The sequence below is a fragment of the Neomonachus schauinslandi genome, chromosome 1, assembly GCF_002201575.2.
Source record: "Neomonachus schauinslandi chromosome 1, ASM220157v2, whole genome shotgun sequence".
NCBI classification, from domain to species: Eukaryota; Metazoa; Chordata; class Mammalia; order Carnivora; family Phocidae; genus Neomonachus; species Neomonachus schauinslandi.
The window spans coordinates 57,819,559-57,835,986 of NC_058403.1; the positions used below are offsets into that span (position 1 = coordinate 57,819,559).

The window sequence follows — 16,428 nt, forward strand, 5'->3', positions numbered from 1 at the left end:
AAACTTTCAGGCAGACTGTAATTTAATGGTAAGTGGATCATATCAAATTCTGACAAAATCCGCCTATCATCTCATATGAGATATCTCATATATATACATGCAATATATATATGTGCGTATATATATATGGCTCAAATATATTACCCTTTTTGCCTCTACAAAAAATATTAAACTCAGGATTATTACCATCTAGTTCACTTTTCTTTTAGACCCACAGGAATTTGTTCTTTATCAATTAATGGTTAATTGTTGCTATTTTTTGGCACTGGTTCATAATTATTCCCCAAATCTTTTAATTTTAGAATTTAACTTATTTATGTATATAGCAATTATTCTTAGTTTATCTGCCTTTCTTACTATTTTTTAATCCAATCCTTTGAACTCTTATTTCTTCTTTTAAATGGCTTACTATTTCTAATTTTCCCTTTTCTCTTATAGCATAGTATTTTTCTCATCACAATAAAACTTATTCTCTTCATCTTCTTGACTTCTGGAGTTTTACTTTAAATTTTAGTCTTTCCATAAAACACAGAAAACATGATATGGATGGTTTGGTCCCATCAAAATTTAAAACTTCTGCATAGTTAGAAAAATGTGAACAAAGTTTAAGGCAAATGGCAGAGTAAAAGTGTTTCCAATATGTATAATAAAAAAAAATACAGAAATAGTGAATAAAACTAAGGGGAGAAGTAAAACTCAAAGAAAAATGAACAAGGAATCTTTCTCAGAAGATTAAATATAAATGAACTATAAATGTATGAAAAGAAATGCTCAGAAGAATATCAATGAACTACAAACATATGAAAAGAAATGCTTAACTTCACCACTAATCAGAAAAAAGCAAATTATTCAAGCAAGAGTTACCACATTTGGTCTATTAGATTGGTAGAGATGAAAACACTGGTAATACCCAGTGTTACCCAGTGGTAACTTTATTCTCTCCCCCATTCCAATCAGATAGCAAGGTAACTTATTTCCTTCCATATATTTAGTGAAGACACAAAGCTGAGGAGGGTGCAGCCTGGACAGGGAGAGAAAGCAGGGAATTAAGGAAGCAAGTACTTGAAGGCAAGAAGACTGGGGAAGAGGTTTCACTTGACAAGTGGGGATGATAGACAAATTGGGTCCTAGAGCTGTGGGTACGTATTCCCTGCTTCTGGCAGCTTCTGGGGAGATACAAGGTCCCAAAGATAAGGACTGCATGTGTATTCGATCCTGGGAACAGAAGCTCCTGGCCTCATCAAAAGCTACCTGCTCCAGAAGAGTACAAAAACCATAGACTCAAACAAATGAAAGAAGCAGGCAGGCTGGGACAATGAGCCTCACTACTTTAAGATTCATACTCGCCATATGTATACATTCACAAATATAGTATGAATATTTATTAAAGCCAAACATAGCATATATTATATTGAAGTTTCTTCCTGAGAACTTCTTAGCTACTTTCATCTCTTGGCAGGTAGTCATCTAGATATAATTCTAAGATTCAAATATTCAGGTATTAATATCAGGTAACAAGTACCATGAATCACAGAGCAGAGTACCAGAGAGGAAACTGTTGCATAGGGAGAGATCTCTGAAGATCTCTCTTCCAGGCTTCAGGTGATTATTGATCACTACATGCATGTGATGAGTCCACGTGAAGCTGGGGAAAGAATCACCAGAAGAGAGCAGGCAGAATAATCCCCAGGCTTCACATAGGTTGGAAGAGCTTGTGTTCCCACAAACCCCATAATACATAGGTCATAGGATAGAGTACTCAGAAGGATTTTATCATAGCAGTGAGGAAAAATCAGCTCTAGACGAAAGGCTGCCTAGACTTAATCTGCCTAACACAGATTAAAAGCAAGCCTCAAAAACTCAGACTATTTCCAAGTAACTTAACTGAATCCCAAAATAAGACTCAAGAATATTTAAAAGTAACAAAAAATACCCAGCAATCATGTGAAATGTGGTGAAATTCATGATGTCTGGCATCTAATCAAAATTTTTCAGGCAGGCAAAGAAGCAGAATATAACCCAAAATAAAGAAAAAATTTTCCACTAATACAATAGACCCAGAAAACACACAGATGATATAACTAGCAGACAAGCACATTAAAGCAGTTATTATATTTTATATGTTCAGGAAATAGAGAAAAGCATGAGCACACTAAAGTGAACAAAATCCTTAACTATGATACTAGGAAATCAATAAATAATGATTAATAAATTCATATAAATACATTATTTAGATGTATGGTTATAACCACTAGAAGAGATATTAAAAGTGGATTCTCTTTAAGATCTATCATATTTGTGGATTAAAATACTCAATATTTATTTTAAAATCTATTATGTCAAAGTTGTTCTATAGATTCAGTGTAATTCCAGTCAAAATCTTAGCAGGTTTTTTGATGAAAATTGACAAGTTGCAAAGGACCTATGCAATATTGAAGATGAAGAACAAAGCTAGAGGACTTACAATATCAGATGTCAAGAATAATTAAAATAGTGTTATACTAGACAAACACAGACAGACCAATGGAATAGTATGAAGAGTTCAGAAATGAACATATATATAGTGTGTATATATATATATAAATATATGTGTATATAAATACATATACATATATTTTGTATATAATGAATATATATACACACACATACATATATACATACACATATATATGTATACATATATATATAGTTACTTGATTTATGACAAAACTATCACTACAGTCTAATGAGGAAAGGATGGTCTTTTCAACAAATAATACTAAGTCAATTGAATATCCATTTAGAAACAAACGACACATGGGAGGAAAAGATGGCAGAGGAGTAGGGGACCCTATTCCAACTGGTCCATGGAAGTGAGCTGGATATCTACCAGACCACTCTGAACACCCACAAAATCAGCCTGAGATGTAAGAAGATAGATCTGGATCCCTACAAACAGAATATTGCAAGCAGTTGGTTTCGAGGTATGAAGCGGGGAGCTGTGATTCCATAGGCACATATCAGAAGATAAATGGAAAGGCGAGGGAGCCATGGGGATCCTGCATCACCGGTGAGTGATAGCCTCTGGCTCTGGGGACCGGGCAAAGACTCGCAGACTGGTAACAACAGGGAAAGGACTTTAGGGCAGCCCCCCCTGCCCCCAACTGAAACCTAGAGCGGGCAGGGCCATGCCTGTGAACTGGGGGCAGCTGGTGGTTTTAGAAGCACAAAGGGCAGAGACATGCCTGACCTGGAGGCAAGGACTGGGAGCCCTGCTGAGGGGCGCACAACCCAGGACGCTGCAGTTTATAGCAGCATAGACAGAAACAGATAGTGTGGCTTGGAGAGCTCACTGAAGAACAGACTACAATCTCTCTGCTCTGCGGCAGAGGGTTGGAAACAATCTCTTCTGCTCTGACTCTTGGAAGAGATGCTGAAAGCCACCAGGGAAAGCTGCCAGAGAACAAAAGCCCCCCAAAAATGGTTTTCACTGAGCCCATCCCCCACCACAGGGTGCAGGGCAACTCTGCCCAAATAGGGTTGCCTAACAGTGGCAGGCCCCTCCCCCAGAAGACAGGCTGGGAAAGCAAGAGGCCAGCAACCCTAAGGTCCCTATAAAACAGATGCCTCTTGCTTGGGTTGTGGTCAATAATTTGGACTCTATACATTCCCTCAACCACCCTTCAACAGAATGACTAGAAGGAGGAACCTCCAAAATAGGAAAGACTCAGCGACTATGATTTATGCCACAGATTTACAAATGGATACAGATATATCCAAGATGTTGGAGATGGAATTCAGGGTAGCAATTGTAAAGATGATAGCTAGAATGGAGAAATCGATTAATGGCAACATAGAGTCTCTAAGGGCAGAAATGAAAGCTGAACTGGCAGAACTTAAAAATACTATCAGTGAGATCCAATCTAATCTAGATAATTTAACAGCTAGGGTAAGCGAGGCAGAAGAACGAATTAGTGATTTAGAAGACCAATTAATAGACAAGAAGGAAAAAGAGGAGGCCAGGGAAAAACAACTCAAAATCCATGAAAATAGAATCAGAGAATACGTGACACCATGAAACATACCAATGTCAGAATTATTGGGATCCCTGAGGGGGTGGAGAGAGAGAGAGAGAGAAAGGACTAGAAGATATATTTGAGCAAATGGTAGCTGAGAACTTCCCTAATCTGGGGAATGAAACAAACATTCGTGTCCTAGAGGCAGAGAGGACCCCTCCCAAGATCAAGGAAAACAGGCCTAGGCCCTGGCATGTAATAGTAAAACTCACAAATCTTAGAACCAAGGAAACCATCTTAAGGGCAGTTAGGGGGAAGAGATTCCTTACATACAGAGGGAGGAACATCAGAATAACATCAGACCTATCCACAGAGACCTGGCAAGCCAGAAAGGCCTGGCAAGACATATTCAGGGTACTAAACGAGAAGAACATGCAGGCAAGAATACTTTATCCAAGAAGGCTGTCATTTAGAATGGATGGAGAGATGCAGAGCTTCCAAGACTGGCAGAAACTGAAAGAATATGTGACCACTAAGCTGGCCCTGCAAGAAATATTAAGGGGGAGTGGGATTCTATAAGAGGAGAAAGACTCCAAGAGAGATACAGCAGAAATTTACAGAGACAATCTATAAAAACAAGGTCTTGACAGGCAACATTATGAATTCATATATTTCAATAATCACTCTCAGTGTGAATGGCCTAAATGCTCCCATAAAATGGCACAGGGTTGCAGACTGGATAAAAAGACAAGACCCATCCATATGCTGTCTACAAGAGACTCATTTTGAACCTAAAGGTACATCCAGACTGAAAGTGAAGGGATGGAGATCCATCTTCCATGCCAGCAGACCTCAAAAGAAAGCTGGGGTAGCAATTCTTATATCAGAAAAATTAGACTTTATGCTAAAGACTGTAGTTAGAGACACAGAAGGGCACTATATCATTCTTAAAGGGTCTATGGTCTATCCAACAAGAAGATCTAATAATTGTAAATATCTATACCCCCAACATGGGAGCAGCCATCTACATAAGCCAACTGTTAACCAAAATAAAGAGTCATATTGATAACAATATGTTAATTATAGGAGACCTCAATACTCCACTCTCAGCAATAGACAGATCATCTAAGCAGAAAATCAACAAAGAAACAAGAGCTTTGAATGACACACTGGGCCAGATGGACCTCATAGATATATACAGAACATTCCACCCTAAAACAACAAAATACTCATTTTTCTCGAGCGCACATGGAACTTTCTCCAGAAGAGACCACATACTGGGTCACAAATCAGGTCTCAACCAATACCAAAAGACTGAGATTATTCCCTGCATATTCTCAGACCATAATGCTTAAAACTGGAACTCAATCACAAGAAAAAATTTGGCAGAAATTCAAACACTTGGAAGCTAAAGACCACTCTGCTCAAGAATGTTTGGGTCGGGGCACCTGAGTGGCTCAGTCGTTAAGTGTCTGCCTTCGGCTCAGGTCATGATCCCGGGGTCCTGGGATCAAGCCCCGATCGGGCTCCCTGCTCGGCGGGAAGCCTGCTTCTCCCTCTTCCACTCCCCCTGCTTGTGTTCCCTCTCTCGCTGTCTCTCTCTCTGTCAAATAAATAAATAAAATCTTTAAAAAAAAAAAAGAATGTTTGGGTCAACCAGGAAATCAAAGAAGAACTTAAACAATTCATGGAAACCAATGAGAATGAAAACATTTAAGTCCAAAACCTATGGGATACTGCAAAGGTGTTCCTAAGGGGGAAACACACAGCCATCCAAGCCTCATTCAAAAAAATAGAAAAATCCCGAATTTACCAATTAACTTCACACCTTAAAGAATTAGAGAAAAAGCAACAAACGATGCCAAAGCCATGCATTAGAAAAGAAATAATTAAGATTAGAGCAGAGATCAATGAATTAGAAACCAGAAACACAGTAGATCAGATCAAGGAAACTAGAAGCTTGTTCTTTGAAAGAATTAATAAGATCGATAAACCACTGGCCAGACTTATCCAAAAGAAAAGAGAAAGGACCCAAATTAATAAAATTATGGAGGAAAGGGGAGAGATCACAACTAACATCAAGGAAATAGAAACAATTATTAGCAATTATTTTCAACAACTATATGCCAATAAACTGAGCAACCTGGAAGAAATGGATGCCTTCCTGGAAACCTATAAACTCCCAAGACTGAAACAGGAAGAAATTGACAACTGAATAGGCCAATAACCAGTAACGAGATTGAAGCAGTGATCAAAAAACCTCCCAAAAAATAAGAGTCCAGGGCTGATGGATTCCCTGGGGAATTCTACCAAACATTCAAAGAAGAAATAATACCTATCCTCCTGAAGCTGTTTCAAAAAATAGAAACAGAAGGAAAGCTTCCAGACTCATTCTATGAGGCCAGCATTATCTTAATCCCCAAACCAGGCAAAGACCCCATCAAAAAGGAGAATTTCAGACCAATATCCCTGATACATATGGATTCCACAATTCTCAACAAAATTCTAGCTAATAGGATCCAACAATACATTAAAAGGATCATCCACCACAACCAAGTGGGATTTATCCCCGGGATGCAAGAGGGGTTCAACATTCACAAATCAATCAATGTGATAGAACACATTAATAAGAGGAGGGAGAAGAACCATATGGTCCTCTCAACTGATGCAGAAAAAGCATTTGACAAAATATAACATCCTTTCCTGATTAAAACTCTTCAGAGTATAGGGACAGAGGGAACATTCCTCAAGTACATAAAATCCATCTATGAAAAACCCACAGTGAGTATCATTCTCAATGGGGAAAAGCTGAGAGCCTTTCCCTTAAGATCAGGAACATGACAAGGATGCCCACTCTCACCACTATTGTTCAACATAGTACTAGAAGTCCTAGCAACAGCAATCAGACAACAAAAAGAAATAAAAGGTATTCAGACTGGCAAAGAAGAAGTTAAACTCTCTCTCTTTGCAAATGACATGATACTTTATGTGGAAAATCCAAAAGACTCCACCCCCAAATTACTAGAACTCATACGGCAATTCAGTAATGTGGCAGGATATAAAACCATTGCACAGAAATCAGTTGCTTTCTTATACACTAACAATGCAACTGTAGAAAGAGAAATTAGAGAAACGATTCCATTTATAATAGCACCAGAAACCATAAGATACCTCCGAATAAACCTAACCAAAGAGGTAAATGATCTGTACTCTAGGAACTACAGAACACTCATGAAAGAAATTAAAGACACAAAAAGATGGAAAAACATTCCATGCTCATGGATTGGAAGAATAAACATTGTTAAAATGTCTATGCTACTCAGACCAATCTATACCTTCAACACCATCCCAATCAAAATTCCAATGACATTTTTCAAAGTGCAGGAACAAACAATCCTAAAATTTGTATGGAATCAGAAAAGACCCCGAATCGCCAAGGAAATGTTGAAAAAGAAAAACAAAGCTGGGGGCATCACATTGCCTGATTTCAAGCTATCTTACAAAGCTGTGATCACCAAGACAGCATGGTACTAGCACAAAAACAGACATATAGACCAATGGAACAGAATAGAGAACCCAGATATGGACCCTCAACTCTATGGTCAAATAATCTTTGACAAAGCAGGAAAAAATATGCAATGGAAAAAAGTCTCTTAAATAAATGGTGCTGGGAAAATTAGACAGCTATATACAGGAGAATGAAACTCGGCCATTCTCTAACACCATACACAAAGATAAACTCAAAGTGGATGAAAGACCTCAATGTGAGACAGGAATCCATCAAAATCCTAGAGGAGAACATAGGCAGTAACCTCTTTGACATCACCCACAGCAACTCCTTTCAAGATATATCTCCAAAGGCTAGTGAAACAAAAGCAAAAATGAACTTTTGGGACTTCATCAAGATAAAAAGCTTCTGCACAGCAAAGGGAACAGTCAACAAAACAAAGAGGCAACCCACAGAATGGGAGAAGATATTTGCAGATGACACTACAGACCAAGCGCTGATTTCCAAGATCTATAAAGAACTTCTCAAACTCAACACCCAAAAAACAAATAATCAAGTCAAAAAATGGGCAGGAGACATGAACAGACACTTCTACAAATGGCTAACAGACACATGAAAAAATGTCCATCGTCATTAGCCATCAGGGAAATTCAAATCAAAACCACACTGAACTACCACCTTACACCAGTTACAATAGCAAAAATTGACAAGGCAAGAAACAACAAATGTTGGAGAGGTTGTGGAGAAAGGGGAACCGTCTTACACTGTTGGTGGGAATGCAAGTTGGTACAGCCACTTTGGAAAACAGTGTGGAGGTGCCTCAAAAAATTAAAAATAGAGCTACCCTATGACCCAGCAATTGCACTATTGGGTATTTACCCCAGTAGTGAAAAGAAGGGCCATATGCACACTAATGTTCATAGCAGCAATGTCCACAATAGCCAAACTGTGGAAAGAGCCGAGATGCCCTTCAACAGATGAATGGATAAAGAAGATGTGGTCCATATATACAATGGAATATTACTCAGCCATCAGAAAGGATGAATACTCAACTTTTACATCAACATCGATGGGACTGGAGGAGATTATGCTAAGTGAAATAAGTCAAGCAGAGAAAGTCAATTATCATATGGTTTTCCCTTATTTGTGGAGCATAAGGAATAGCATGGAGGACATTAGGAGAAGGAAGGGAAAAATGAAGGGGGAGAAATCGGAGGGGGAGATGAACCATGAGAGACTATGGACTCTGAGAAATAAACTGAGGGTTTTAGAGGGGAGGGGGTTGGGAGGATGGGTTAGCCCGGTGATGAGTATTAAGGAGGGCACATACTGCATGGAGCACTGGGTGCTATACGAAAACAATGAATCATGGATCATTACATCAAAAACTAATGAGGTACTGTATGGTGATTAACATAACATAATAAAATAAAATTTTTTTAAAAAAGGAAAAAAAAAAACAAATGACACATGATCTCCATCTTACACCACCTCAAAAAACCAATACTGATAATGGTAAAACAATAGAGCTTCTAGGGTCACCTAGGTGGCTCAGTGGGTTAAGTGTCTGACTTTGGCTCAGGTCATGATCTCAGCATCCTGGGATCAATCCCTGAGTCAGGCTCCCTGCTCAGCGGGGAGGGGCTTCTGGGCTTTCCCTTCTCCCTCTGCTGCTCCCCCTGTTTGTGCTCTCTCACTCTCTCTCTGTCAAATAAAGAAAATCTTAAAAAAAAATTGAGCTTCTAGAATAAATCACAGGAGAATTATTTCATAAATTGGGAATAGGCACAGATTCCTTAACTACAACATAAAAGCATGAACCATAAAAGAAAAATACTGATAGGGCGCCTGGGTGGCTCAGTTGGTTGGGCAACTGCCTTCGGCTCAGGTCATGATCCTGGAGTCCCGGGATCGAGTCCCGCATCGGGCTCCCTGCTCAGCGAGGAGCCTGCCTCTCCCTCTGACCCTCCCCCCTCTCATGTACTCTCTCATTCTCGCTCTCTCAAATAAATAAATAAATCTTTAAAAAAAAAAAAAAAAAATTAAAAAAAAAAAAAAAGAAAAATACTGATAAAATGAACTTTATTAAAGTTAAAAACTTCTGCTCAAAAAAAGACACCATTAAGAGAATGAAAAGGCAAGCCACAGATTAGAGCAAGATATTTTACATGCATGCACACACACACATGCATCATATATATATGTGTGTGTGTATATATCACAAATACATGTGTTCTATATCTATAAGACAAAAGATTCCTATCAAGAAGATATGAATAACTCTTAAAACCCAATTTTAAAAAATGAATAAAGAACTTGAACACCTAAGAAAAGAGAATATACAAATAACCAATAAGTATAAGGGGCTAAGATCACTCCTCATCAGGGAAATGCCAATTTAAATCACATTGAGATATTACTGTAGAATGGCTGAAACTTAAACAAATGACAATATCAAGTGATGACAAGCATGAGTGTTATGGGTTTGACAAGGAAAATCTGTGTCCTAAGATAGCCAACCTAGCCAGCGAGAGAATCCCAGTCCTTGCCCCGGGGCTCTTCCAGGTTCTTCTCCCTGCTTTCCTTCCCACATGCACCAATCCGGGTTCTTCTCCCTGCCCCGCTTCGTGCACGCACCAAAAGTGCCAAGTACATGGAAGTAAAAGTGTATAAATTGCCCCCTTTGTTTGTGCTCGGGGCTCAGAGCTTTGGAGATCACTCTACTCTGAGCCTGCCGGCACTAAATAAACCTCCTATCCTCCAAGATCTCCAGGTGCCACTTGGTTCTTCCGTCGGGCGATCCAGTCCAGGTACCATAACAGGTTGAATGGTATCCACCCAGAAAGATACTTTGAAATCTCCCAGTATCTCGGAGTGTGACTTTACCTGGAAATAGGGTCTTGACAGAGGTAATCAAGTTATGAGATTAGAGTGGTCCTAATCCAACGTTACTGGTGTGCTTATAAAAAGTGGGAACTTGGACATGCACAGAGAGACTATGTGAAAAAACACAGAACACCACTTGAAGGCAGATTTGGAATAATGCATCTACAAGAAGGAACACCAAAGATTGCTGGCAAAACACCAGAAGCTCAGAGAGGCATGGAGCAGATTCTCCCTCCCAGGTCTCTGATGAAAGTAATAAATAGCATTTTTCATGGAACTAGAACAAGTAATCCTAAAATTTATATGGAACCACAAAGACCTTTGTTGAGAAAAAACAACAGAGCTGGAATAGAACATCCCCAGATTTTGCGATATGCTACAAAGCTGTGGTAATTAAAACAATATGGTACTGGCACAAAAATATACACATAGATCAAAAGAACAGAATGGAAAGCCCAGAAATAAACCCATGCTTATATGGTCAATTAATCTACAACAAAGGAGATAAGAATACACATGGGGAAAAGACAGTCTGTTCAACAAATGGTGTTGGGAAAACTGGACAGCTACATGTAAAAGAATGAAACTGAACCATTTTTTAACACCATACACAAAAATAAACTCAAAATGGATTACAGACCTAAATGTGAGACCTAAAACCATAAAACTCCTAAAAGAAAACATAGGCAGTAATCTCTTGGATATCACCCTTAGCAACATTTAAGGATATATCTCTTCAGGCAAGGGAAACAAAAGCAGAAAAAAAAAAATACTGTTGGGACTACACCAAAAAAAAAAAGCTTTTGCACAGCAAAGGAAACAATCAACAAAACATAAAGGCAACCCAATGAATGAGAGAAGACATCTGCTCATGATATATCCAACAAGGAGTTAACATCCAAAATATATAAGGAACTTATACAACACCAAAAAACTCCAAACAATCCAATTTTTAAATGGGCAAAGGATAGGGGACCTGGCTGACTCAAATGGTAGAACATGTGACTCTTGATCTCAGGGTCATGAGTTCAAGACCCAAGTTGGGCATAGAGCTTACTTCAAAAAAAAAATGGGCAGAGGACCTGAATAGATATTTTCTCAAAGAAGACACACAGATGGCCAATAGACACATGAAAAGATATTCAACATCACTAATCACCAGGGAAATACAAATCAAAACAATGAAATATCACCTCACACCTGTCAGAATGGCTAGCATCAGAAAGCAATAACAAGTGTTGGTGAGGATGTGGGGGAAAAAAAAAAGGAACCTTCATACACTGTTGGTGGGAATGTAAATTGGTGCAACCACTGTGGAAAACAGTATGGAGGTTCATCAAAAAGTGAACAATAGAAATATCATATGACCCAGTAATTCCAGTACTGGCTATTTACCCAAAGAAAACAAAAACACTAGTTTGAAAACATATATGCACCCCTACGTTTATTGCAGAATTATTTATAATGGCCAAGATATGGAAGCAACCCAAGTGTCCATTGATAGATGAATGGATAAAGAAGAGGTGGTATGTATGTATGTATATATACGTATATATGTGTGTGTATGTATGTATGTATATATACACGTATATGTACATATATGTGTGTATATACACATATGTGCATATATGCGTGTATATGTATGTATACATACATACATACATACATACAATGGACTATTAGCCATAAAAAAATGAGATTTTGCCATTTCCAACAACATGGCTGGACCTAGAGGGTTTTACGCAAAGTGAAATAAGTCACACAGAGAAAGACAAATACCATAGATTTAACTTATGTGTAGGATTTAAAAAACAGAACAAGTGAACAAACAAAAACACTCTTAAATACAGAGAACAAACTGGAGGGGAGGTGGGTGGGTGGATGGGTGAAATAGACAAAGGGGATTAAGAGGAGATTAATAGGGGTGCCTGCCTGACTCAGTTGGTGGAGCATGTGACTCTTGATCTTGGGGTTGTGAGTTCAAGCCCCACATTGGGTGTAGAGATTACTTAAAAAAGAAAAAAGAGAAGATTAACAAATTTCAATTACAAAATAAGTCCTGGAGATGAAAAGTACAGCACAAGGAATATAGTCAATAACACTGTAATAATATATGGTGACTACACTTATTGTGGTAAGTACTAAGTAATGCATAGAATTGTTGAATCAATAGGTTGTACACCTGAAACTAATATATGTCAATTATACTTCAATATAAATAAATAAAAACCTATCTCCCTTCAAAGACAAAAACAAAAACAAAAAAAAACCCCACACCCAACTCAACCAATACTTTGATTTTGAACTTCAGCCTCCAGAACTTTTGTCTGTTCTTTCAAGCAACCAGTCTGTTGTACTCTGTTATGGAAGTCCTAGGAAGCTAATACAATGGGGATCAATTGGAATTCTCATACACTGATGATCATGGTATAAATTGGTTGAACCATTTTTGGAAAACTGTTTGGCAGTGTCTAGTAAAGCCAAACATGCATATAATCTATGACCCAGCAGTTCCACTCCTGGTTATAAAGCAAACAAATAAGTTCTTATGTCCACCAAAAATCATGCACAAGAATGGTCATAGCAGCATTATTCATCATAGCTAAAAATAGAAACAACTCAAATATCCATCAACAGTAGAATGAATAAATAAAACATGGTATAAGCATAGAAGATTATTACAAAACAATGAAAAAGAATAAACTACTTCTACCTGCAACAACATAGATAATCTTAGGCATGATGCTAAGTAAAAGAAGCCAAATATAAAAGAATTCACGCTGCAACATTCAATTTGTATGATGAAGTTTATGGACAAAACTAATGTGATAAACATTCATCTCTGGAGAGCTAATATTTACTGGGAGGGGGCCACAGGGAACTTTTTGGAGTGCTATAAATGTTCTTAACCTGGGTAGTGGGTATATGTGATATATAACTGTAAAAATTTATTAAGCTGTAAAGCAATTTCCTCATGGGGAGCCCTATTGGTACACGAGAGAGATTGGACAGAAAGTTGTCTTTCATTATAAGTCTTTTCATTCTAGCTTTTTATTTTTTAAAGATGTATCTGCTCATGTGGTAACTAGATATAAAATAAGTAACTTGCCAAAAACAGAAAACAAATGTTTATTACATCATTTGGTTTATAAAAAATCTAATTTTTAATTTAAAAAAATTTTTGTACTATTCCTTTTTTAAATTTTAATGCCAGTATAGTTAATACAGTGTTATATTAGTTTCAGGTGTACAATATAAGTGATTTCAACACTTCCATACATCACCCGGTGCTCATCACAACAAGTGCCCTCCTTAATCCCCATCACCTATCTCACCCATCCCTCCATCTACCTCCTCTCTGGTAACCATCAGTTCATTCACTATAGTTGAGTCTATTACCTGGTTTGTCTGTTTTTTCCCTTTGCTCATCTGTTTTGTTTCTTAAATTCCACAAGTGAAGTCATGGTATTTATCCTCCTCTGACTGCTTACTTTGCTTAGCATTACTCTCTAGTCCATCCATGTCATTTCAAATGGCAAGATTTCATTCCTATTTATGGCTGAATATTCCACTGTATACATATACCACGTCTTCTTTATCCATTCATCTATTCATGGACACTTGGGCTGCTTCCATAATTTGGCTACTGTAAAAAATGATACTATAAACATAGGGGTGCATGTATCCCTCTGAATTAGTGCTTTTGTACTTTTTGGGTAAATACCCAGTAGCATGATTACTGGATCATGAGGTAGTTCTATCTTTAACTTTTTGAGAACCTCCATACTGCTTTCCACAGTGGCTGCACCAGTTTGCATTCCCAACAGTGCACGAAGGTTCCTTTTTCTCCACATCGTTGCCAACACTTGCTGTTTCTTGTGGTTTTGATTTTAGCCATTCTTACAGGTATGAGGTGATATCCCATTGCGTTTTTGATTTGAATTTCCCTGATGATGAGAGATGTTGGCCATCTGGATGTCTTCTCTGGAGAAACGTCTGTTCATGTCTTCTGCCCATTTTTAAATCATTTTTTGGGTGTTGAGTTGAAAAATCTAATTTTTTTTTTTTTAAGAGAAACAGAGAGAGAGAGCAGGGGGTGGGAGGAGCAGAGAGAGAAAGAGAGAATCTCAAGCAGGTTCCATGCCCAGCATGGAGCCGGACACAGGGCTCGATCTCATGACCCTGAGATCATGACCTGAGCCAAAATCAAGAGTCAGATGCTTAAATGACTGAGCCACCCCAGCTCTCTAAAAAATCTAATTGTTAAATTTCCCAGATTTAAATTTCTCAGAAAGCTCAAGAAGATATCAGTAGCAGTGACAAGAGGCTTTCTTGAGATTTCAAGAGTTAGTAGGTACTCGGGGCGCCTGGGTGGCTCAGTTGGTTAAGCAACTGCCTTCGGCTCTGGTCATGATCCTGGAGTCCCAGGATCGAGTCCCACATCGGGCTCCCTGCTCAGCGGGGAGTCTGCTTCTCCCTCTGATGCTCCCCCCTCTCATGCTCTCTCTCTCTCTCATTCTCTCTCTCAAATAAATAAATAAAATCTTAAAAAAAAAAAAAAAAGAGTTAGTAGGTACTCTAGGACACCTCTTACCTGACCACTTCGATTAAGCCACTGTAAACAACTTCATTCAAATATATGTTCTCAAACATCTTAACTTGCAGGAAATATGGGTCCTACCTATTCTGTAGCTTCATGAGGCCAAGTTCATGTTTCTCTTTTTCCCAAGCTAATTCTTTTTCCACTTGTTGAATTTTAAAAGCAGTTTTCCTGCCAATCTCAGCACGTATTTTGGAATCTATATCAAAATCCTGCAAATAAGTAGATTTGTTCATCAAAATGGGTACTTTTATCAATGTACATTATCAAACATTTCATACACAGATACAGATTAAGTTTTGTACTCAATTTCATGTTGGATTATAATTCTCTTCCAAATATCACAAACTCTCTCTGTTCTAGAAAAAAGTAACATACTTATAATTTTATTTCCACAAAATATGGAGAAAAGTTCTCAGAAATTAACAATACTGGAAATAAGGTTATATATTAAAAGATTTCCTCACAATAAAAACAATGAATAACAGAATGTTTGGAGAGTGCACAGAGTTAAAAAAAAAAAAAAATACCTCTACCACCCCAGAGCAACTCCTGGCACATAACTGGCTGGGCACAGGATAGACGTTCATGGCACGCCTTCCCATGTGACCCCACCCAGGAAAGACAGTTAAGTCTTTGGTGTCTTTTTGAGGTTACCAAGTTCTAGCTGGATGTCCTTCACCAACGAGGCCATTTCTCCCATAAGGATACTTAGGGGCGTAATGTTTTTTACCTTCATTCTTGGAAAAATATCAGAGCCCACATTCAGACCAAATTGTAAGTAGTAATTAATCTTTCCAGGGGTGTTTCTGTTTTAAGTAATGATATATATATAAAATGTTTAGCCACAGAACTCACCTCAGGTGTTCTTTATTTTGAATTATGTTACCCATATTCCATAAATGTCAACCTTTTTCTTAGTAAAATAGCATAAATATCTTTTAACCATTGCAGGTTGGTCTTTTTTAACCAATATGAATTATCCATTATTATTTCACCAGAGCATTTTTCATATGGAATTGGCTAGGTGCCTCTAAAATTACAGGTATAGTCAGGATGATAAATTCTGGCTTTTTATTTGATTAAGTTCTTGACAGCAATTCCACTTAGAAAGAAGTACACAATGAAAAGAAAATCACTAGCAGGTAGATGGGGCTTTGTAATAAGTTGGAAAAGAAAAAAAAAAATTCAAAATTAGCTTGAACGATTTGTTGATTGTCCCCATAGCTACAACTAGACTAAGTCATCTTTTAAAAACTTTGTGGACCTATCAGTTACTATCTTTTCGATAGATCTGGTGAATTATAGAAATACAATCACAGAGAATCAAAATATATGTGCACCTATACAATGGTTGGATATCTTGGCTAGGTATAGTAAGGGTTGATAACCAGATTCAAACCTGTATTTATATCTTACCTTGTTAGCTCCCCCCAAAA

General features: G+C 37.9%; 1 protein-coding gene across 1 annotated transcript in view; it reads right to left on the reverse strand.

Moving 5' to 3' along the window:
• The window catches only part of CFAP44 (cilia and flagella associated protein 44), a 132,404-nt gene that overhangs the window by 58,067 nt on the left and 57,909 nt on the right, over positions 1-16,428 (reverse strand). Inside the window, exon 21 of the mRNA XM_021692531.2 lies at positions 15,071-15,201. Within this exon, the coding sequence (XP_021548206.1) occupies positions 15,071-15,201 (131 nt within the window). The remainder of the gene's footprint in view (positions 1-15,070; positions 15,202-16,428) is intronic.